The sequence below is a fragment of the Macaca mulatta genome, chromosome 11, assembly GCF_049350105.2.
Source record: "Macaca mulatta isolate MMU2019108-1 chromosome 11, T2T-MMU8v2.0, whole genome shotgun sequence".
Classification (NCBI taxonomy): domain Eukaryota; kingdom Metazoa; phylum Chordata; class Mammalia; order Primates; family Cercopithecidae; genus Macaca; species Macaca mulatta.
The window spans coordinates 23,893,593-23,918,193 of record NC_133416.1 but is presented as its reverse complement, the minus strand read 5'-3'; the positions used below and the strand labels follow the sequence as shown (position 1 = coordinate 23,918,193).

The following is a 24,601-nucleotide window of genomic DNA, read 5'->3' as shown; positions in this document are numbered from 1 at the left end:
CTGTATGTTCTTCTTTGTGTAAAGATGGGGAGAAAGGATGGAGTGATACTAAGGACCCTAATAACATCTCTGTTCAAATTAATAACTAATAGAAGTATTAATATGCCACTAAAGATTTGCCAATTCTATTTAGATTTGACTTGATAAACTTGAAAAATAACCTAACAGCTGTCTTTTCTTTCTTTCTAAACCCTTTTAAGAATAGATTTAATATTTTTCTAAGTTTTCATTCCAGAGTTATTTATGTTACGGTTTGCTTTTATAAAAGTAGCATCACAAAATAAAAAAGTCTTCATCCTTACAAGTTATTCACTGTTCCTGTGCTTGCTCTTCTCTGGTAAATTAAAAAAATAAAGATCAAGAAGAGTCTGGGAGGAGGAACAGATGAGTCAGATTGGTTGAATCCTATGAGTAAGTGAAAGAGTAATAGAAAAACACTATGGTCATGAAAGAACTGCATCCTGAAAGTTGTGAGTAGACAGCCACTTGAATGGTACTCATTTACTTTTTAATAAGTTAAGTTTTTTTTAGGTTCGGCAGAAGCCCTCAAACACTGAAGATTTTATTGAGGATATTGTAAAGCTCATTAATGGGAGATACAAAGGACAATCAGGTAATGTAAAAACAAACCAACTTTGGAGACAGAGATAACTTTCAAAAAGTGACTTCATATTATATTGAGAATTGTACTGGTAACTGAATAACAACAAAAAATTAATGTATAGCAGAAGATACTTGAAAATGTGTGATAAAATTAATTCACTTGATCTTAGAAATTGGGTGTGACATTTGCTTATGCCATAGATTATGAGTCATCAAATTGCTTGATTTATTTTTGCTTATTTACACTTGCTTTAGAATAGACCTGATGACTTAATGTGAATTATCAACAGCACATATTTAGTACGTATCCACTAAGTACAAAATAGTGGATTAAGCAACTGATGTTCTAAAGGGATAGAAAATATACTCCCTTATAGTAAAGGACACATTAAAGCAATAAGTAAATCCAGTAGTACATACTGAATATGTATGTACTACTAATTCCTAACCTGTACTAATTCCTAACCTGTACATTACCTCACATGGCAAAAGGAAATTAGAGTTGCACATGGAATTGAGACTGTTCATTAGCTGACCTTAAAATCGGGAGATTATTTTAGATTGTGTGATGTGAGAAGAGCCAGACACCCTGATTTTGATCCAGTGAAACCCATAATACACTTCTAAATCTAAACTACAGAAATGTTAAGAATAAATTTGTGTTGTTTAAAGCCACCATATAACCAGTAAACCATATATACATGGTTTTCTGGGTTTAATGACTAAACAAATGTTACCGAAGCAAAGAATTTGTGTAGAAGTAGCATTTTAAACTGTTCTATGGATTTTCAGGAGGTAGTAATGGGTGTCCTGGGTAAAAGGAGTTCTAGGGTCAAATAAATTTGAGAAAGGTTGTAGGTATTTATTCTGCCTGGACATTCACAGGGTATATCAGCAAACTAGAAGCTCTGACCATCCCTGAAAATAAAGAGAGACACCCATTTAACTTTGTTGAATGCAATGTTCTCCAAATTAATTTGCATGCAAATTAATCTAAATTAACCCAAAATTAATCCGGAGAACACTGCATTCATAGCACATTTGTTAGCATCTTACAGACATCAGTTTGAGAAATACTGTGTAGTGGGAAATAAAGAGAGAAAAGAGATAACGGGAATGAAAACTGATGGCTCAGGCTCATTTCTGCTTTAAAGCAAGCTGGTGCTGAAGTCTGGAATTATACCAAAATGTCAATATATGCACAAGGCCTTGAAAGTTTTCATAATTCTTTTTTTCCTTCTGTGCATTGTATTAATCAGTGTTCCGAATGTGTGTGTTGAAAATTATCTTCCAGGAATACACCATATCTGTCTAACAAATGCACATATTTTACTGCAGGAATCATATATTGTTTTTCTCAGAAAGACTCTGAACAAGTTACGGTTAGTTTGCAGAATCTGGGAATTCATGCAGGTGCTTACCATGCCAATTTGGAGCCAGAAGATAAGACCACAGTTCATAGAAAATGGTCAGCCAATGAAATTCAGGTTAGGTATATATCTTCCATGGAAGCCTAATTTACATTTAAAATATTTAAACTTGATTTAATTAACTGATAAAATGTTAAAATATTTCAGGTAGTAGTGGCAACTGTTGCATTTGGTATGGGAATTGATAAGCCAGATGTGAGGTTTGTCATCCATCATTCAATGAGTAAATCCATGGAAAATTATTACCAAGAGAGTGGACGTGCAGGTATGTAGGACTCAAATCCAGAAGTAAATTTTTAGAAAGCTTTTCCCAAAAACACATTATAAGTGTTTAATAAGTCTGTATATTTTATCTTTATTGGATAGTATTTTTAGAACAATGTATTTTTAGCAGTCTGACACTTACTTGCATATGGAGAAATTTTTACTTCTGTTCTGTTGTTATCTGAATTGTTTCTTCTTATGTGTGTTAAGATAATTTGATGTTCATCTTTGCCTCCTGAATTTTTAATTAGTGATTTCAAATCTGTAACTTAACTGGATTATAGACACATTTTTTAACTTAGTAGAGCTGATGATTGATGTCTCTTGTTAGAGTTTTTTTTAATTTGAGGGTACCCATTACAAATTAACTCTCACATCTCTAAAATTTCTAGATGTAGTATAAAACATTGCCTGCTAATTTTACGTATATCATTTTTGCATATTTTGAATTTTTAAATGTAATTCTGCAATCTCAAGGTTTCTGCATTCTCAAGGTTTCTCACACCACAGGTCGAGATGACATGAAAGCAGACTGTATTTTGTACTATGGCTTTGGAGATATATTCAGAATAAGTTCAATGGTGGTGATGGAAAATGTGGGACAGCAGAAGCTTTATGAGATGGTATCATACTGTCAAAACATAAGCAAGTAAGCCACATACCTTTGTATAACTTTTATCAATTAAATATGAAAGTATATGACATCATTTTTAAGTTCTTACTAAATGCATTGGTGTAACACCAAAGTACAGATCTATAAAAGCAGATGTTGGAGGGTAGGTACCCATACATCAATCTGTGTGATCTGCCTTAATTCAAGAAAAGATGCCCTATCTTTGAGATAATCCTCCAAAACTACTTTTTTAATTGAAGGTTTTTGAGACCCACTGATAGCAGTTGAAGCCTTTTTTTTCTCTGGCACTGGTGTACAGTTACATGCTTTAATAATTTTGAAAAGGTCTGTGGTTAAGATAGGCATTTTGAGAGTCAGGCTCAGTAACATGTGCCATCCTGCTAGCTCATGTGTCAATGCAATACCAAGTTTCTCCTTAAGAAGTAAGTTTAAATCTACTTAGGGTGGCTTTAGTTAGACTATATAGTTTCCTGAAAGCTTTTTGTCATAGTTATCTTTGTGCTCTTATTGCCTATCACATAAAAAGCGCTCAGAAATGTCGAGGTGGTAAATAGCAGACAGACAGTGATAGAAATGTTCTTTCTTTCCAGTAGATGCTACAATAATCTAGTTAAAAGAAATGAGAAAATGAAAATGTCTTTAAAAGCCCAGTAGATTCTCATGAAGCATATTTTAAGGCTTCGACTCAAATATTGCTACTTAAAAATATAAGAAACTATTTTACTGTCGAGAATATTCTCCTAATAGTTGTAAAACATTGAATTTAAAAATGGAACTCAGACAATTTTTTAAACAGTGTTTATCAAGAATATGTGGGGGAAAAAAATCCTATGTCGGGGGCACAATGTGCCCCAAAGATGTTCATGTCCTAATTCCTAACCTGTATTTTACCTCACATGGCAAAAGGAAATTAGAGTTGCACGTGGAATTAAGACTGTTCATTAGCTGACCTTAAAATCGGGAGATATTTTAGATTGTGTGATGTGAGAAGAACCTGACACCCTGATTTTGATCCAGTGAAACCCATAGTACACCTTCTGAATCTAAACTACAGAAATGTTAAGAATAAATTTGTGTTGTTTAAAGCCACTAAGTTTATGGTAATATGGCAGTTATAGGACGCGAATACAGTATATAATGGTGTAATCTGAAAGAGATTCTTAAAACTTTATTATATCCTCAAATAATCTGTATCTTTAAATGTGTTTTCAGATGTCGTCGTGTGTTGATGGCTCAACATTTTGATGAAGTATGGAACTCAGAAGCATGTAACAAAATGTGTGATAACTGCTGTAAAGACAGTGGTGAGTTTGTTGTTTTGTAAACCTTTATAGGCTAACACAGTCATATATTGCCTAGTGACAGAGATACGTTCTGAGAAATGCATCACTAGGTGATTTTGTCATTGTGCAGACATCAAAGTGTAGTTACATAGACCTAGATGGTATAGTCTCCTAGGTTATATGGTATAGCCTATTGATCCTAGGCTACCAATCTGTACAGCGTGTTACTGTACTGCATACTGCAGGCAACTGTAACACATTGCTAAGTATTTGTGTATCTTAACATAGAGTAAGTACAGTAAAAATATGGTATTATAATCTCTTGGGACCACTGGCATGTATGTGGTCCATCACTGACCAAAATATTATGTGGCACACACAAAACTGTATATACAGCTGGGACATGAGAGAAGTATTAGACTTCCAAATGGATTTAAAAGATTAAAGTGTGACTCAGATTTTCCAGAATTAAAAGTATCAACATGAAGTTTTGAAACAAAGCTGAATAAAAGGAAAAGTCTTATGTGTATGCACACGTTTTATATTGCTATACCGAGGATGTGAAATTTTTAAGAAATGAAGGAAAATATTTGAATTCTTCTGAATAGAAATGCTATTCTGTAAGAAAACGCTAACCATGTGATAATCTCTAATACATTATAGTCACTAATTGAGAAGAAAATTTAGTGCAAAATAGAGATTATAGAGAATCATTTTTGATCCAGTTAATGGCTAATTAGTCATAGGAGATTTACTTAAAATTCTTTTAAAGGTAGATCAGCAGGACTTGTTTTCTGAGCATTGATCACAACCCTGCTGATCAAACAGGATCTGGTCAAACAAGATGTAGCAAAGAAACTGGCCCAAACCAGTTAGAACTAGAAAATGTAATGTATTTGCATGCTGTAAGACACTCCCACTAGCACCATGGCAGTTTACAAATGCCGTGACAATGCCCGAAAGTTACATGGTTCTAGGAACTCCCTACCCTTTTCTAGAAGATTCATGAATAATATTCCCCTTATTTAGCATGTAACTAATGAGTAGCTGTAAATATCGCTAGTGAGCAATCTACAGTGCCACTCTGCCTTTGGGGTAGCCCTACTTTGTCTGTGGAGCCATTTTCTATACTCTATTGCTAATAAACTTGCTGTGCTTTCACTTTACTCTGTTGGCTTGCTCTCAGATTCTTTCTTGCGTGAAACTGGGAACCCTCCTGGGGTGAGTCCCAATTTTGGGATTTGCCTGCAATCATTTTGGCACTGTATTTTAACTTTTTGTCATCTGTGTGTTGTATTTGAAGATCTGGACCTCATGGTAAGACCTTACTGAGTTCTGATGCCTTGTTAGGTGGAAGCCACTACATTTTTAACTTTGCAGAGAAGTTTATGAGTTTATTAAACCATCTTATAAAATAACAAGAGTGTTATATATAAATCAGAGTACTGGTCTGTTAATAATCGGGGTATCAGTCGAGGACATTCTTGTTGCTAAATCAGAGTGCCCAGGAGCCTATAACTAGACAGGGTCTCCTATATAGCACACCTCTTAGTAACTTAATAATCACATCTGGCAGACACATTGATTTCTAGAGTATATGGCAGGGCTTCTGATAACCATTTTTTTTTTTTTAAATATCACTGTAAACTCCACAATGTAGAGACCATAACTTGGTCTAGTGACAGAGACTTGAGGAATAGCCTAGTCTTCATTCAGAATACATTTAAAAATCAGTGTTGGCCGGGCGCGGTGGCTCAAGCCTGTAATCCCAGCACTTTGGGAGGCCGAGACGGGCGGATCACGAGGTCGGGAGATCGAGACCATCCTGGGTAACACGGTGAAACCCCGTCTCTACTAAAAATACAAAAAAAACTTAGCCGGGCAAGGTGGCAGGCGCCTGTAGTCCCAGCTACTCGGGAGGCTGAGGCAGGAGAATGGCGTGAACCCGGGAGGCAGAGCTTGCAGTGAGCTGAGACCCGGCCACCGCACTCCAGCCTGGGTGACAGAGCGAGACTCCGTCTCAAAAAAAAAAAAAAAAAAAAAAAAAAAATCAGTGTTGGCCGGGTGCGGTGGCTCAAGCCTGTAATCCCAGCACTTTGGGAGGCCGAGGCGGGCGGATCACAAGGTCAGGAGATCGAGACCACAGTGAAACCCCGTCTCTACTAAAAATACAAAAAATTAGCCGGGCGCGGTGGCGGGCGCCTGTAGTCCCAGCTACTCGGGAGGCTGAGGCAGGAGAATGGCGGGAACCCGGGAGGCGGAGCTTGCAGTGAGCCGAGATCGCGCCACTGCACTCCAGCCTGGGCAACAGCGTGAGACTCCCTCTCAAAAAAAAAAAAAAAAAAAATCAGTGTTTAGGGTGGCTCACATTGATAACCAGCTTTAAACCAGTTTATCCACTTAAGATAGCCTATCCTTGCCCTCATTTCTAAATCCCAGTTACCTGCTACCATATTTGCTTTATTACAGCATTTGAAAGAAAGAATATAACAGAGTACTGCAGAGATCTAATCAAGATCCTGAAGCAGGCAGAGGAACTGAATGAAAAACTCACTCCATTGAAACTGATTGATTCTTGGATGGGAAAGGGTGCAGCAAAACTGAGAGTAGCAGGTGTTGTGGCTCCCACACTTCCTCGTGAAGACCTGGAGAAGATTATTGCACACTTTCTAATACAGCAGTATCTTAAGTATGTACAAACCCATTCATCATCCTTTCAGGTTGTCTTTATGGTTTTTCTTTTTAATTGCAACAGAATACACGGTTTTGCAGTTATTTTGTGTGAACTTTTAAATGCTATGGAAATTTACCTAAAACACTCAAACTTCAATCACTATAAATCAAAAAATGTAACAAAAATATTTTCTTTAAAGGCTTTATTTGCATTCTTGTTTTATTATTTCAAGTCAATGTGTTAAAAATTATTGCACAGTTATTTCTTTTATAAATTTGTTTTCTGTGATTCCTTCAAAAACTTTCTTATTGTTGGCCTTTATTTTATGCAGAGAAGACTACAGTTTTACAGCTTATGCTACCATTTCATATTTGAAAATAGGACCTAAAGCTAATCTTCTGAACAATGACGCACATGCTATTACTATGCAAGTGACAAAGTCCACGCAGAACTCTTTCAGGGTAACTGGCTATTTTCAGTTTTATATATTTAAAGTATATTATATTTTATATATTTTAAAAGTATATTAAAGCCTATGGGATGCTTTTCTGTCATATCCCCTAGGTCCAGTTTTCTGATTAGATTTCTGGGTATGGAAGAGAGAAAACATACTTTTCTGTAAAGATATAAGTGAAAGAATTTAGACTGGCCTTTTAACATAAACTAGGGGTTTCCAATGTCTGGGAATGGGAGGACTCCATTTGAATATCTAATTTTGTTATGCTCCCTGCTCTTATTTGGTTGTGATTATTAATAGTTGAGAAGCCTGTTTCTGCTGTTCCAGTGGTTAAAAACCACTGTTATAAACCAAATATTATCAAGCCTGCAAAAGCATGTCAGGTGCCACTGTCTCAGGACATTTGAGGTCTTTAGAACTTCTCTCACAATGTAGCCCCTTTTATTCAAAATAGAGCTCATATTTGAATAGACATTTGCAGATAAAAAAAAACTAGATCCCTGTATACTTAAAAAGCCAACTGATACAAAAAGAATATTTTGAAATCTTTAATCTCATGAGAAAACTGAATGGCTGAATTTTTACCAAGGTGCTTGCTTTGTTATTGTTTTCGTAGGCTGAATCATCTCAAACTTGTCATTCTGAACAAGGTGATAAAAAGATGGAGGAAAAAAATTCAGGCAACTTCCAGAAGAAGGCTGCAAACATGCTTCAGCAATCTGGTTCTAAGAATACAGGAGCTAAGAAAAGAAAAATTGATGATGCCTGAAATGAACGTTACTAAATTTTCTAATTAAAGATGGTTTATGCATGTATATGCCATTATTTTTGTAGTTAGATAAAAGTTTAATTTTTAAAGCAATTTCATTGATATTTTATATGTATGGATCTATATTTTCAGAGCTTAACTCTGAAGATCTAAACTTTTGAGAACGTTTGAAAATTAGAGATCATGAATTATATAATTTTCCAGTATAATACAAGGGAAAAATTTTTATGTAAAACACTTTATATGTAAAATATTTGAGAATAAGTTCATATAATTGTCTTAAGTTTTTTATGCCTTTATATACTTAGCTATATTTTTTCTTTTGACATAACTATCTTTTTGAAAACAGTATTATACTGACAGAGGCTCACTGAGTGATACTTTAAGTTAAATACATAGATCAGGGATGTCCAATCTTTTGGCTTCCCTGAGCCACACTGAAGAATTGTCTTGGGCCGCACATAAAATACGCTAACACTGACGATAGCTGATGAGCTTAAAAAAAAAATTGCAAGAAAATCTTTTTTTTTTTTTTTTTTGAGACGGAGTCTCGCTCTGTCGCCCAGGCTGGAGTGCAGTGACCAGATCTCAGCTCACTGCAAGCTCCGCCTCCCGGGTTCACGCCATTCTCCTGCCTCAGCCTCCCGAGTAGCTGGGACTACAGGCGCCCGCCACCTTGCCCGGCTAGTTTTTTTGTATTTTTTAGTAGAGACGGGGTTTCACCGTGTTAGCCAGGATGGTCTCGATATCCTGACCTCGTGATCCACCCGTCTCGGCCTCCCAAAGTGCTGGGATTACAGGCTTGAGTCACCACGCCCGGCAAAAATCTCATGTTTTAAGAAAGTTTACAAATTTGTGTTGGGCTGCATTCAAAGCTGTCCTGGGCTGCATTAGGCCCGTGGGCTAGAGTTGGACAAGATGATTTCAGGTTATAAAACCAGAAGTACAATTCAAACAAAAAAGGAGTAAGTCATCATTATAAATATTAGCAGATGAGATACTGCTACATCTCTATTTAAAGTAAAATAAAACCGATTTTAAAGTTCCTGAAACCACAGTCATATTTTGACATTTCACAAAGAATGGTTCTAGTCTACTAGAGTACATTTGGCTAAGTTGATAACTTAGCTAAATTTGCTTCAAAGCTAAGTCACAAGTAAACATATTTATGTTTAAAACATAGAAATAAATAACTTAAGATTTTTATCTAAGCGGTCAGTGCTGTATTGGAAAGATTATAAATAAACTATTTGAACTGATTTCAAATTTGGAATTTATGTTTTTATACTTTTCCACTAATACCATTATCACTTCAGTAATTTTCAGTGTGGTCATCATTAACTCAATGCAGTCATTGATGTTACTGACTTGTGATTCTTCTGGTGTCATCTGGAACTTTATATGATTCTTGAAGAAATTCCATTTTCAGTCAAAATAATCTTCTATATCAATATTTGGATCTAGCAGATCTTCTCCATATGATGAAAGATTCATTTGGTTTAAGATTAGGTTTTCAAATGTTTCTTCTAAATCAGTTTCACCAATTAAGACAGCTCCCATCATTCGTCCATTTTGCATGACGACTTTGATGTATTCTTGTCCTTTGGTACATCTCAGCATTAATTCATGATCTGAACCTAAGCCCTGTGCATTGTATTTTCCCAGCAGTACAACCTATGTATAGAGATAAAAAGGTTATTGTCATGAGTATCAAACAGAAAATGTAATGGGTAGTTATTTTGTGTCATGTTAGAATAGCCAGCAGAAAAATGATGCCACAAAATTTTATAACTAAAAATGTTATTGGGGACAGTCCCAAAGAAAATGTTTGAATAGCATGCATTAATTCTACAGATGACACCACCACACAATCTACACTGACACTAAAAAATTCTGGTGAATATAGTGAAATATTAATGTTATTTATTAGTAATTAATGTTAATTAATATTAGTAATTAATGTTAATTAGTGTTTTAACACTAAAAATATCTAGTGAATATAGGTAGGTGATTCTACCAATCTATATGAACATTAAAACTAGTGAATATATAAATATGTAGGATGTGGATACATTAAACGATGTGGGGTCGTGGTTTAAAGATTTGGCAAGGAACTGAATTAGAGCTTTCATGGACAAGTGACTTAATTTCCCTGAGCCTTGGCCGGGCGTGGTGGCTCACGCCTGTAATCCCAGCACTTTGGGAGGCCGAGGTGGGCGGATCACAAGGTCAGGAGATCGAGACCATGGTGAAACCCCGTCTCTACTAAAAATACAAAAAATTAGCCGGGCGCAGGGGCGGGCGCCTGTAGTCCCAGCCACTCGGGAGGCTGAGGCAGGAGAATGGCGTGAACCCGGGAGGCGGAGCTTGCAGTGAGCCGAGATTGCGCCACTGCACTCCAGCCTGAGCGACAGAGCGAGACTCCGTCTCAAAAAAAAAAAAAAAAAAAATTTCCCTGAGCCTTTTGAGTATGTTTCTCCTCTGTAAATTAGGGGGGGGGGGGAAACGCAAAACAACTTTCGTCAGAGTAATGTAAAGAGGACTGAATAAGATAATACATACAGGAAGGCACTTGGTTTATTTTTGTGTACAATAGCTGTTAGTTCCCTTCACAAAGAAAGGATGAATCACAAGTAAAAGTTAAAAATGCACCAACGGGGAACAGATCTGGAGAGAAATTTTTTCCCCTCTTAACTAAAATAGAATAGTAGTAAGGTGGATAATAATTATCAGATGATTAGGGATTAACACCAGCAATAATACCAGGTATTGGTTTGTAAGAAATGAAAAATGTCATTTTTTTGTAAGATGATTAAAACTATGTACATTTTTATTCAAGCAAGAAAATTAGACAATTTACCATAGTCGTAAGACTAACAAGCAGAGAAGGCGTTAATATGCTTAACTATCTTACCTTATAGTTAAAAAATTTTGTCACATGAGCAAACAGTTCAAAGCTGAAATCCATGTCAGTGGAGTCTCCTAAACTCGCTGCAGCCATGCACTTTGCTGCATACCATCCCATCTGTCTAGCCTGGGTCCACAGCCTCATCTGAAATAATGAAAAAATGTTACACAATGTCATTTGTCATGATCAGTATTTGAAAAATGTTATCTTAACCTCGTAAATTCACTTAAAGGAGTTCAATGTTTGAGAGTCCTTCTGTCATCTTTGCCACAGAAGCAGTCACCAATGGACAACTAATCAGACTGATTTTTGGTATTTGTTAATTCTATCTAAATTAGTGCCTCTAAAATTAAAAGATGGTACCAATCATGCCTGTTTTAGTAGCATTTCTATTAAATATTGTGAAACGATATTAAGCTATACCAGGTGAGAAAAATGTTTTAATTAACCAGTCCTTTCTTCAAAAATTTGTCATCACCATTAATAGAGATGTCAAATTATCACTGAAGAATTTGTTCTGTTTTCCAGCAACCTTCACTTTTATGCACTAGTTAAGGTCTGTCATGCTGTTGACCTCAGTGGTCAGACAGACTGTTGGTGCCTCACCCCAGGATAACATAAATATTTCAGCAACTGATTCTGGGAAGTCATTTAAATTGTTTTGTATGACAGTATCAATTTATCCTCTATTGTATTTTTATTTTATTTCTACAAAGTTTTGAGACTCCCTGGTATAAAAGAACACTGATCTTGGAAGTCACGGTGGATTTTAATATCACCAGATCTACACATATAGTTAAGTTTTCTTGAGCCTCAGTTCATTTACCTGAAACATAAACATAACACTACCTACTCCGTAACTGCTGAGAGAATTAAATAGACTGGCCTCTAATAAGCACTTGGTTTCCTTCTACCTCCCTGTATGTGCATATATACTTAATGCTATCTTTTGTTTGCAGAAATAATATCATAATCATAGACATGAGCTTTAAGTCTTTCTAGCAGAAGTGATACAGATTTTTTTTTCAATCTCCTCTGTAAACAAGGTATAGATTTGATAAAGTGAAAGGCAGTTTATGGCTGGAGGTCAGAAAAAACTGAGCACAGTTACAACTAGAGAACAGCTAATAGAAGTGGCCTGAAAATTTGCATCTTGAACTGCGTAAACTAATTAGTATCCTTACTGCTTGTGTAAGCCAAGATATGGGGTCTATAAGGTGCACTCAAAACAAGGGACATCTGTTTATTTTTGGATTTTTTTCCCCTCTTTCAGATTATAACACATTAAGATATAATTTACGCCGGAGAATTAAAAATGTTAAAAAAAAAACCCACAAATTCCAACTCTAAGAATTTGTGATAGTCTTGCCACAGAAATGACATAGAATGGGGCAGGTTAGAAACAAAAAGGCTGCAACCACTCTCCTATGACTGATGTCTCTACTGCCTGTAAGAACACAAAATGATGGTGCTGCCTCTTGAAATACTTTTAGCTCTTCTACTACTTCACACTGCATAGTTAATCTGAATGAATAAAGTCCCTCATTGTGGAGCTGGTCTTTAACAAAGATAAATGTTGCAGGGTTCCTTTATCTCAAACATCTACCTAGGTCTCTACTCCTCTGCACACCTCTGGTCACTGTCTTTATCTTCCTCTAGTATTTTTGTTCCACCGTTAGGAGGACGTAGGTAAAGCTGTGAGGGTTCGAAAAAGTCTGGATCTAGTTGGGACTTGTTAAGGCTCAGGAAAGGAGTTTACGACAGGAACTTTTTTTTTTTTTTTTTTTTTTTTTGAGACGGAGTTTTGCTCTTGTTGCCCAGGCTGGGATGCAGTGGCGTGATCTCAGCTCACTGCAACTTCCGCCTCCCAGGTTCAAGTGATTCTCCTGCCTCAGCCTCCTGAGTAGCTGGGATTACAGGCGCATGCCACCGTGCCCAGCTAATTTTTTGTATTTTTAGTAGAGACAGGGTTTCATCATGTTGTTCAGGCTGGTCTCGAACTCCTGACCTCAGATGATCCACCTGCCTCGACCTTCCAAAGTGTTGGGATTATAGACGTGAGCCACCGCTCCCGGCCAGGAACATTTTGTAGTAATAATTACCACAGGGACAGAATAGGATCATCCAGGAATAGAATGCTTTATCTATATAATTTACAATCTTAGTAGTTTTTTAAATCTAAAGTTGTGCTGTCCAACATGGTAGCCACTAGCCACATATAGCTATTTAAAGTTAATGAAAAGTAAGTAAAAATAAAAATTCAGGTCCTCAGTCACGTTAACCACATTTCAATTGCTCATGTTATATACTGCTGGCTACCTGACTGGATGGTGCAGAATTAAACATTTCTATCATCACAAAAAGTTCTCCTGGACAGTGCTGACAAGCACGTAAGAATGAAAAACAAAGTGACAGCCCATAATTTCCTTTAAATTAAAAGATAGCCCAATCTACCATTATAATAACTTACCAAACAGGGAAATATTCTAGTTTTTTTTTTTTTTTTTTAAATATATATAACAACTCTCTGCTAGCTTCCCACTTAAGCAGCAAAGTTGGAAAACCAGAAGTTGGATTTGTTGGTAACAACCGCTTTATTTTCAGACAGAATCTCTGATAAAAACATGATCACATATGCTAGCTTACCTGCTGCCAGACTGGGCTCAGCTGCCAGGATGCAGTACAGATGTCACCGGCAGCATAGACATCAGGAACGGATGTGTGCATATGATCATCCACTTTCAGGCCACCATCTTCTCCTAGATTAAACTAAACAATGTTCCCCGTAAGCGTTAGTGGTAAAAAAATAAATAAAAAGAAACATGATTTTTTCCATTCTAAGGTAAAAACAAATTAAACTGTTACACTTTGGCATGCTCATCTTTAATGAGAAAATGAAAAATAGCCACAAAGTTTAGAGACACGTCAGCCGAATTTCCATGGATCAAATTCCAACTAAGATTGATCCATAAAATTCTTAGAATTTCAACATGAAAAGTATCCAATAACCATCTTGCTACCCTACCCATAACTATAAGAATATTCTTTTTTCTTTTGTAAGCTTCAAGTGTTGAAAAGCAAAAAATACAAGATGGTTTCTCTAAAAGAATCACTTTTGAGAAGTCACAGGAGGCGTCAGTCTCTTACCAACATTTAGATAAACAAATTGTACATTATAAACCATTACTGATGACGCTTATGCCAGGATGTAACTATGTGAGGATTTTAAGCAGTAAGAAATACTGTAAATCAAGACAATGTTTTTTTTTTTTTGAGACGGAGTCTCGTTCTGTAGCCCAGGCTGGAGTGCAGTGGCCGGATCTCAGCTCACTGCAAGCTCCGCCTCCCAGGTTCACGCCATTCTCCGGCCTCAGCCTCCCAAGTAGCTGGGACTACAGGCGCTGCCACCTCGCCCGGCTATTTTTTTATTTCTTAGTAGAGACGGGGTTTCACTGTGTTAGCCAGAATGGTCTCGATCTCCTGACCTCGTGATCCGCCCATCTCGGCCTCCCAAAGTGCTGGGATTACAGGCTTGAGCCACCGCGCCCGGCCAAGACAATGTTTTAACCAAACTGTTTTCAACCATATCAAGTTACAGTTGTATACTAAAATAATTATTATTCATGTTTGAGAACTAAAGATCTTCACAAAAATACTTCAAATATATTCACAGCTGGACAAAGAAGTTTCACCTTACACTGTTACCATGGAGAAAAGGTTCTACATTTGGTGTAACTCCTGTAGCACTGACAATGAAATCACAGCCATATATCTTTTCATTGGTCAATTCCACATAGACAGGCCACATCTCTTTAAGAAAAAAAAGAAAAACAGACTTTATCTGCAAGTGGAACCACCACCACAGCAGCGCATGTGACTACAATGACTAGAAACAAAGAAAGAAAGTAAAAGGTAGGCAAGAGATGACTTTGTAGCACACTCCTTAGTAATTCTTATGAGGCATATTTGCTAAAGCAATTTTAATGCAATTGACATCATCTTGTTTGGGTATAATTTTAAAACCATGGCATTTCAAATGTTCTTCCTTCAAATTTGGACACATACATTTTGACAAAGTAAATTTAAATTATTTCTCTTAAAATCTTTCATAATACTTTACACGCCACCTCGTGTTTAGTTCAACTGGGTGTTTTCCCTCACTATTCCTATTCAAATTCCCCTTTCCTATGGAAAAATATGAAGAATTCAGAACAGTAGAATATTTCATATGCTAGTTCACTGAGTGTATTTCTTCAAATCATGGCAATTCTCAGAGGAGTTGTGGAATTGGAGTTAGGAAAGCTGCATCTTAGTCCCCAAAATATACATTTTCAATCCGATTTGGGTGAAATCATGTCACCTTTAAGAGCTGCAAGTTATTGTTTTATTTGGATTTACAATATATTCTGATTGTTGATCAAAACACTATGAACTCTATGTAAGATGTAATGCCCTACACAGTTTAATTTACTAGAAAACAACGGATAGTGAAATGAAGTGAATGTTATTACATTATGGTCTTTACTTTTCATGTTTAAATTTTATATGGAAATATGAAGTTATGTTTAATATATAACACAGCAGGATTAAATTGCTTTCCTTTTAATTAAGTGGTTATATATATTTCTTCTTCTTTCATTACTTGCCTGTATCAGTTGTAACTGACTTAGGGTCTCTCGGGAAAGTGAAGGACTTTTTCTTCAAAATTCTAAACTCATCCTGAAGGTAGATTTTCTTTACTTCACACATAGTTTCAAGGTGAATCTTATGAGAAAACTAACATTAAGAAAATACTAGTTAGCATAATACTTCCAGAAAGAGTGACCTGGGTTACTAATGATGAAGAAAAAACTTATACTTGTAGAAACATATAGAAAGCATAATTCTTATAATACAAATGAAAACACATTGACTGCCCTAAAATAAGTCTCTTTATGCACATGAAAGGAGTGAACGAAAATTCATTCAGTAACTTAAGAGATTTGGTATCTGCATTAGCAGACAGCATCGAGGGAATGTTTTTTAGTCTAGGCCTCATTGATAATTACAAATATATATATTTTTAATTACAGTAGTTGCTGGGCACAGTGGCTCATGCCTATAATACCAGCACTCTGGGAGGCCAAGGTGGGTGGATCACCTGAGGCCAGGAGTTTGAGACCAGCCTGACCAATATGGTGAAACCCTGTCTCTACTAAAATTAAAAAATTAGCTGGGCCTAGTGGCGTGTGCTTGTAGTCCCAGCTACTCGGGAGGCTGAGGCAGGAGAATCGCTTGAACCCAGGCGGGTTGCAGTGAGCCGAGATCATATCACAGCACTCCAGCCTGGCCGACAGAGCGAGACTCTGTCTCAAAAAAAAAAAAAAAAAAAAAAGTTATGGACTATAAAAATTTATTCAGGTCAGATCTGTCTTGACTTATTGTTATATCCCTGAACATTAATAAAGTCCCAAGTAGGTAGTAAGTACTAAATAAATGCTTACTGAATTAAACTGTTGAAGTCCTCAGGTTAAAAATATAATTAATATTGGAATCTGAAGGTGCAGAAAGAAGGGACTTTGTATAATTTCCATCACGTAAATTAGATACACTATGCAGCCAGCCCCCCTCCCACCTACTGAAAGCCAAAAACCAATGCTCTAAAGAAACCACACACAGTAACGAAGGACTGCATACATGCTTCTTACAACATTTAGTTTTCACAGCCTTTTAACAACTATTACAAAATCAAAATATCTAACAAAACGAGGAAAAGCAAATCATCTCCTTATCCAATTAGGATATTAAGTGTATATTTCTAATCAATCTAATAACTTTTATAAGTTTACTGCATGCATCTGAAATGACCTTTGAGAAAAGATTAATTTAAAATAGGGCAGGTGTATTCACTGCAGTCTGGGTATAAAGAGTTCTATCCCTGATCTGAGGATACAGGAAAAAACAAACTTAGTTTCTCCTACTATACTCTCACAACACAGGATACTTCTGCGACCAAATGCGTGGGGTGTTTTCTACACACTAAGCAAGCACTTATTCTGCACAGGACACCATCTGGCTGTCCTCTAATTCAATTCAGTTCTGATGTTATTATCTACCTGGAGATAGCATCAGGTCCCACATGTTGAGGGATCAATCTCACAGGACTGTCTTCTACTTCCAATACCAACTGCAAGTCCCGGGTGTTTCACCAGTTCGTCTGACTAACCAATTACAAATCAAGGGGCTCCCATGAGCCCCTTTCTTAGGTTCAATTAATTTATTAGAACATCTCACAGAATTTGGGGAAACACTTCACTTACATTTACTGGTTTATTATCAAGGATGTCACGAGGAAACAGAGGAAGAAATACATAGGGCAAAGCATATAAGAAGGGGCATGGAGCTTCTATGCTCTCTCCAGATAGACCACCCTCTAGCAACTTCCACACGTTCGGCTATCCAGAAGCTCTCCAAACCCAGTCCTTTTGGGTTTTCATGGAAATGTGTTATGTAGGTGACTGATTAAATCATTGACTGCTAGTGATTGGCTTACCCTTCAACCCCTTTCCTTTCCTGGGGGTTGAAAAGTCTAAATTCTCTAATCATGCCTTGGTCTTTCCTGTGACCAGTCCCCATTCTGAAGCCACCTAGGGGCTAACCAGTCAACTCGTTAGCATACAAAAGGACACAACACTTTGGAGATGCCAAAAAGTTTAGGAGCTGTGTGCCAGAAACCTGCAGGCATAATATTTTATTGCACTTCACTATTGTTTTACAGACAGTGTGTTTTTTACAAATTGAAGGTTTGTGACAACCCCACATCAAGCAAGTCTTATTGGTGCCATTTTTCCAATAGCGTGTGCTCATTCTGTGTCTCTGTCACATTTTGGTAATTCTTGCAGTATTTCACAGTTGTCATCATTATTGGATCTTCTATGGTGATCTGTGATTAGTAATCTTTGATGTACTATTGTAATTGTCTTGGGGTGTCATGAACCACACCCACCTAACACAGTGAACTTAATCGATAAATGTTCTGTGTTCTGACTGCTCCATCAACCAGCTGTTGTCCTATGTCTCTCCCTCTCCTTGGGCCTCCTTATTCCCAGAGACACAATAATACTGAAACCAGGGCAATCAGTTACTCTGTAGTGGCTTCTAAGCGTTCAAGTGAAAGGAAGGATCACATATCTCTCACTTTAAATCAAAAGCTAGCAATGATTATTAGGCTTATTGCGGAAGGCATGTGGAAAGTCAGGCTTCTTGCACTGAACAGCTGGCCAAATTGTGAATGCAAAGGAAACATTCTTGAAGTAAATCTAAACTGGTAACCCAGTGAACACATGAATGAGGAGAAAGCGAAACAGTCTTCTTGTTGATATGGAGAAAGTTTTAGTGGTGTGGAGAGATTAAACTAGCCACAACATTCCCCTAGGCCAAAGCCTAACCCAGAGTAAGCCCCTAACTGTTCTCAATTCTGTCAAGGCTGAGAGAAGTGAGGAAGCTGCAGAAGAAAAGGCTGAAGCTAGTAGAGGTTGGTTCATGAGGTTTAAGGAAAGAAGCATCTCTACAACAAAAAAATACAATTGATAACTGATTAATGTGGCTACACTAAACAATAGATTTTCAGTGTACATGACACAGCCTTCTAGTGGAAACAGATGCTATCTAGGACCTTCACAGCTATAGAGAAGTCAATGCCTGGCTTCAAAGGACAGGCAGACTCTCCTGTTAGGGGATAACGTAACTGGTGATCTGAAGTTGAAGCCAATGCCTATTTACCACTGTGAAAGTTCTAGGGCCCTTAAGAACTTTACTACATCTACCCTGCCTGTCTTCTATAAATGGAACAACAAAGCCTGGATGACAGCATGATATGGTTTCGGTCTGGTTCTCCGCCCAAATCTCATATCAAATTGTAATCCCCAGTGTTGGAGGTACGGCTTGGTGGGAGGTGACTGGATCATGGGGACAGTTTTTAATAGTTTAGCACCATCCTTAATGGTTTTCATGATAGAGTTCTCATGAGATCGGGTTGTCTAAAGGTGTGCGGCACCAGCCCCTTTCTCTCTCTTCCTCCTGCTCTGGCCATGTAAGATGTGCCTAATTCCCCTTCCCCCATGATTGAAGTTTCCTGAGGCCTCCCCAGTCATGCTTCCCGTACAGCCTGTGGGACCATGAGCCAATTAAACCTCTTTTCTTTATAAATATTACCACTCTCAGGTATTTCTTTATAATACTGTGAAAATGCAGTAATACACAGCATATCTGTTTACATGGTTTATTGAATATTTGAAGCCTACCATTGAGACCTACTGCTCAGAAAAAAAAGATTCCTTTCAAAATATTACACTCATTGACAAGGTACTTGGTCACCCAAGATTTCTGACAGAGATGCACAAAGAGATGAATGTTGTTTTCATGCTTGCTAATACAATATCCATTCTGCAGCCCATGGATCCAGGAGTAATTCTTACTTTCAAGTCTTATTAAAGAAATGCATTTCATAAGGCTATAGCTGCCACAAAGGGTGAGGCATCTGATGGATCTGGGAAAAGTAAATTGAAAACCTTCTGGAAAGAATTCACCATTCTAGATGTTATTAAGAACATTCATGATTCAAGGGAGGAAGTCAAAATATCAACATTAACAAGAGCTTGAAAAAAGTTTATTCCAATCTTCATGGATGACTTTGAGGGGTTCAAGATTTCAATGGAGAAAGGTAGACGTGGTAGAAATAATAAAAGAGCTATAATTAGAAGTGAATCCTGAAGATGAGATTACATTGCTGCAATCTCATGATAAAATTTGAAAAGATAAGGAGTTGTTTCTCATGGATGAGCAAAGAACGTACTTATCTGAGATGGAGTTTATTTCTAGTGAAGATGCTATGAGTATTGTTGAAATGATAAAGGATTTAAAGTATTACATACACTTAGTTGATAAAGCAGTAGCAGAGTTTGAGAGAATTGACTTTTGAAATTCTACTCTGGGCAAAATGCTATAAAACAGCTTCACATGCTACAGAGAAATGTTTCATGAGAGGAAGAGTCAACTGATGGGACAAACTTCCTTGTTATTTTAAGAAATTGCCACAGCCACCCAAACCTTCAGCAAGCACCACCCTGATCAGTCATCAGCCACCAATACTGAGGCAAAACTTTCCACCAACAAAAAGATTATGATTTGTTGAGCTCAGATGATTGCCAGCATGTTAAGCAATAAAGTACCTTTAAATTAAGGTATGTGCATTGTTTTTTTAGACATAATGCTAATGCACATTTAATAGACTGCAGTATGTTATAAATCTAACTGTTGTATGCACTGGGAAACTGAAAAATTCATGTGGCTCACTTTATTGTGATATTTTATTTCCTGTGATGGTCTGGGACTGAACCTGCAATACTCCAAGGAATGACCGTATATATATTACAGTATCACACCTCACGAGTTAAAACGCAGGCTGAGATCCAGTCTTAGATGCTTTGACATTCACTTTTCTTTGGTGGCCAAATGGACCAACTGGATTGGAAGTCTCTTCCTAGCACTATCGATTTTGAGTAAAGTGACCTAGCAGTTCATTGACTATATATCTATAACCAGTCTTTAATAAATGGTTCAAGAATTTAAAATTACATTTTGACATGTCCAGTCAGTATATGAAAAGATACCTCTTTTGTTCCTTTAAGATTCAAGCCTTCATGCCAATCTGGTCCCAACGCACTGCCTACATTATCTGCTTTAGATTTGCTTCTAGCTTCCTTTTTCCTTCCTAAAGAGATGAAATTAAATAATATAAAAATTACCAGGTAGAGAAATAGGTTAGTGTTCTGAAGTTTTTTATTTAGGCAACGTAACGATTCATATATATACATACATTACAGCATGACTAAACTATGTTACCTCTATTAATCATTTTAGTCATTATTTTAATATTTTTCTGATGGAGAGTTACAAAATGGATACTCTTTCAACTGTGTAAGTTGTGTATAAACACACTCAACTTACATTTTGGATGTTACATTGGTTAATCTGAAGGGCAAGAGAATTAGCCTTCGAATTTTTGTAATTTTGTCAATTTTTAGCACCTCCAAAATGTACAAAACTCGTTTAATTTTATGATCTAAAAATTTTTTAAAGACATCAAACTTAAAAAATATGTTTATATTATCATTGCATTTTTTACAAAACTTCTTTAGGTGTTGCCCAAATGTAGCATCTCTTTGCAAAGATGCAGATGGGCTGAGTTATTCAATTCATTTTAAATTTATTTTAATTGTACATATAAAATACATACATATATAAAATATATATAATAGAAAATCTGAAAACTTCATGTAAAGATACATAAATACCCATATTACTATTTCCAAAATTTGTTTTATTAAATTTTCTTGTAGCCCTTTTCTATATGGTTAAAACAAAGTTTTGTATGAGAATTAAGAGCTAGGTGCTACGCTTACCTTCAGTTGTATATCTGGTTCTTTTCTGTGCAATTTTAGCCTCTGGTTTTTCAGCAATGAGCTTTGAAGTCAAGAATTCAGCTGCTCCTGCATCGAAGAAAGTATTCCCTATAGCTTTATCTTTAATGGCCCAAATCACTTCACAGCCTTCAATTTCATACCTAAAACAATATTGAAGTTACTAAGAGTAATTTCAAAAGTCTAAGTAAAAAATCTTTGTATTTGCAAATAATGATCTCCTGAAGTAAAAGCAGGGAACACATTTTTAAGGCAAACTGGAAAAAACTGATTACAAAGAGGAATATTAACGTTCTTTAAAGATACTAAGAAAAATAGAATAGTAAAAGAAACTAAAGCTGTTTACAGAAAGAACCTTTAGGTGACAAATACATGTACTGAATATGAATATGTATTAAGTGACAAATACATGTAATTTCATTACAATGTACATCATTAGAAAATGTTCAATTTCTACAACACACTTATTATATGAATGGCCCCCAGGGGTAAGCAGTGCTTTTTAAAAACTCTGGTTATAGTGTAATCAGTAATGGATGGATGGTACATAGCTATAACATTGAGAATCAGTCACTTATTTGGTAACGACTTTTTGTATCTTCAAAGCACATTGTGGAAGGAGACAGAAAATGGAGAGAATCAGAGTTATAAGCTAAAAATCTTAAGGATCAAGATCAAGGATCTTAGAGGAAGGAACGAATGGACATGGTATATATAAGCCACCTTCTATTACTATTTACCACTAATGTAAGGTAATGGGCATGTGATATTTTATTGAAGGTTTAGATACTGAGAAGTGGTTTTCCTAACAATATTCGTTTCACAAAGTCCCTGAAGTCCATTATAATTAAGGTGATCATATAATTTATCATCTAACTTGGTATACTATCTGCTACTAATAGTCATTTTTGGTACAATTGGTGGAAATGGAGACAATCCCAGTCAAACAAGCTATATTGGCCATCCTAACTATAATAGGATTCTATCTAAACTTGCAATACTAATAAAATACTGTAATTAAAAAGTTAAGGTATTAATTTTTCACATTTCTTTACGGTACAAAGTACTGCCATCTTTATTTTGCAGACTGATATAACATAGTTAGGTTATACAACTTTTCAAAACTAATCAATAAACAGATTACAGAAAAAGGGTTTAGTACATCTGAATCCAGGTCACTTGATATTCACACTTTTCAACATATGGTGATAAGGAGCTCCTTGCTTCATCTAATAAGTCTTTACTTTTCCAGCTCTCCTATGTCAGTAAACATTTAGTCACCAAATTTCAGATTAGTGGGTGAACATTCAATTTTATGTTAGTCTGTCATATAGCATTACTGACCAGTGGAAAGTGGAATACACACACATTTGGTAAAAAAAGTTTGTATTTCAATTCACATACAGACATATAGTTATCATGTAATGCTTTCTTTTTGATAAACTGGGAATTTGTATTACCATTTTTAAATTTAAAGTAATATTACAACACCTATCAGTGTAGTTTAACATACTGATGACTGACTAGCAGACGAAGTTATTACAAGCAACCACAAGAAACTTCAGTACTTGCTCTACCTCTGAAGACACCTTCTAATCCTCTTTTCCTAACTTGAACTATGCAAGATGCACAAGTTTGACGATCATCATCACATACAGAGGGGAAATATGCTTTCATTTTTAAAATGACTCTACAAAAACAGACAATGAGGTATTGCAGTTTTGTAAAGTTATGAAAAACAGTATCTGTTTGAAAAGGAAAGGATTAACTTACACTTAGAAACAAGAAAACAGATAATAACTGAAAAAAATGTATAATGAAGAACATGAGTATTACTTTCACTGAAACACAGTGTAGAAAGGGTATGAATATGCCAAGTTTCATGACAGACAAAGACCTAATCATTTAGCAGACCTAAAGTCAGAGAATAACATTATGTGGGTCCATTTTTATTTATCAAAGAAGAGCTTACTAAATACAAAATTATAAGTTTTATCCAATTATACTGTCTTCAATCTCCAACTTAAAGAAAATGATGAATCGGATTAAATGTAAGACTCTGAACATTTCTGAACATAAAATTTTTAAATGTAAATAATGACAGTTACAATAATAGTGATACTTTGGTGATAGCTGATGGAGAAAACCTGTCATGTATATATTATACACATGGATTTGAAACCCCATTTACAATAAATCTATACCTCTTCCCTCTTGGCCCACATTTTGGTTTTGACCCTTTCTCTGTATTTCTACATACAATGCCACAAACTTCATAACAACAATAATGACTGCTACCTATAGTACTCAGGCAATTTAAGAACTCCTACAGGCTTCCACTTGGTCAGATCATCCTCTAAAAGCGGGGCAAAAACCTAGTCTGAGAGTTGGATTGAATGCAAGTGAGCATAGATATGGCTTTGGAAGAGTCCTTATTTTGATTCAAATTTGTCCTCTTTGTGGTCTGACCCAACTTTATGGCCTGAAAAAGATCCAGACTATTTCATGTCAATCATCTGCTAGAGGATAAAATCATGAAGTGAATCAGTCTTCTGCAGGCCACAGCGGGATATTTCTCAATGGTTTTTGAACTTGTAATGTCATCTTAAGATGAAAATATTTCATATTAATTAATGTGTTCACATTTCCTAAGCCACCAAAAACCAAGAGCTGGAAGAATCACATATCCTAAAACAGGAGTCACAAATATTCTAGGTTACACTGGCCAGACAGGTAACATGAATGTGTGAAGCAGGATTTATCATATAAGCAATAAAAAGTGGTGAGGGTGGCCGGGCGCGGTGGCTCAAGCCTGTAATCCCAGCACTTTGGGAGGCCGAGACGGGCGGATCACGAGGTCAGGAAATCGAGACCATCCTGGCTAACACGGTGAAACCCCATCTCTACTAAAAAATACAAAAAACTAGCCGGGCGAGGTGGCGGGCGGCACCTGTAGTCCCAGCTACTCGGGAGGCTGAGGCAGGAGAATGGCGTGAACCCGGGAGGCGGAGCTTGCAGTGAGCCGCGATCGCGCCACTGCACTCCAGCCTGGGCAACAGAGCGAGACTCCGTTTCAAAAAAAAAAAAAAAAAAGTGGTGAGGGTTATCACTAGAAATCT

At 36.5% G+C, this 24,601-nt stretch overlaps 2 protein-coding genes across 8 annotated transcripts in view; one reads left to right on the top strand and one right to left on the bottom strand.

Moving 5' to 3' along the window:
* RECQL (RecQ like helicase) overlaps positions 1–9,380 on the top strand; it is a 33,485-nt gene extending 24,105 nt beyond the window's left edge. For all 3 annotated transcript variants that reach the window (XM_077953690.1, XM_015151248.3, XM_077953692.1), the window contains 8 exons: positions 532–613; positions 1,942–2,090; positions 2,181–2,298; positions 2,808–2,946; positions 4,144–4,235; positions 6,684–6,903; positions 7,220–7,349; positions 7,962–9,380. In XM_077953690.1, the coding sequence (XP_077809816.1) occupies positions 532–613; positions 1,942–2,090; positions 2,181–2,298; positions 2,808–2,946; positions 4,144–4,235; positions 6,684–6,903; positions 7,220–7,349; positions 7,962–8,114 (1,083 nt within the window). In that variant the 3' untranslated portion in view covers positions 8,115–9,380. The remainder of the gene's footprint in view (positions 1–531; positions 614–1,941; positions 2,091–2,180; positions 2,299–2,807; positions 2,947–4,143; positions 4,236–6,683; positions 6,904–7,219; positions 7,350–7,961) is intronic.
* PYROXD1 (pyridine nucleotide-disulphide oxidoreductase domain 1) overlaps positions 9,371–24,601 on the bottom strand; it is a 35,330-nt gene continuing 20,099 nt past the window's right edge. For 4 of the 5 annotated variants that reach the window (XM_077953694.1, XM_028829313.2, XM_001098386.5 and 1 more), the window contains 7 exons: positions 21,465–21,625; positions 20,673–20,773; positions 15,669–15,798; positions 14,720–14,832; positions 13,669–13,791; positions 11,029–11,166; positions 9,371–9,788 (listed from right to left, as the gene is read on the bottom strand). In XM_077953694.1, coding sequence (XP_077809820.1) covers positions 9,540–9,788; positions 11,029–11,166; positions 13,669–13,791; positions 14,720–14,832; positions 15,669–15,798; positions 20,673–20,773; positions 21,465–21,625 — 1,015 coding nt within the window. In that variant the 3' untranslated portion in view covers positions 9,371–9,539. The remainder of the gene's footprint in view (positions 9,789–11,028; positions 11,167–13,668; positions 13,792–14,719; positions 14,833–15,668; positions 15,799–20,672; positions 20,774–21,464; positions 21,626–24,601) is intronic. The other variant, XM_077953695.1, reaches the window with a different exon arrangement.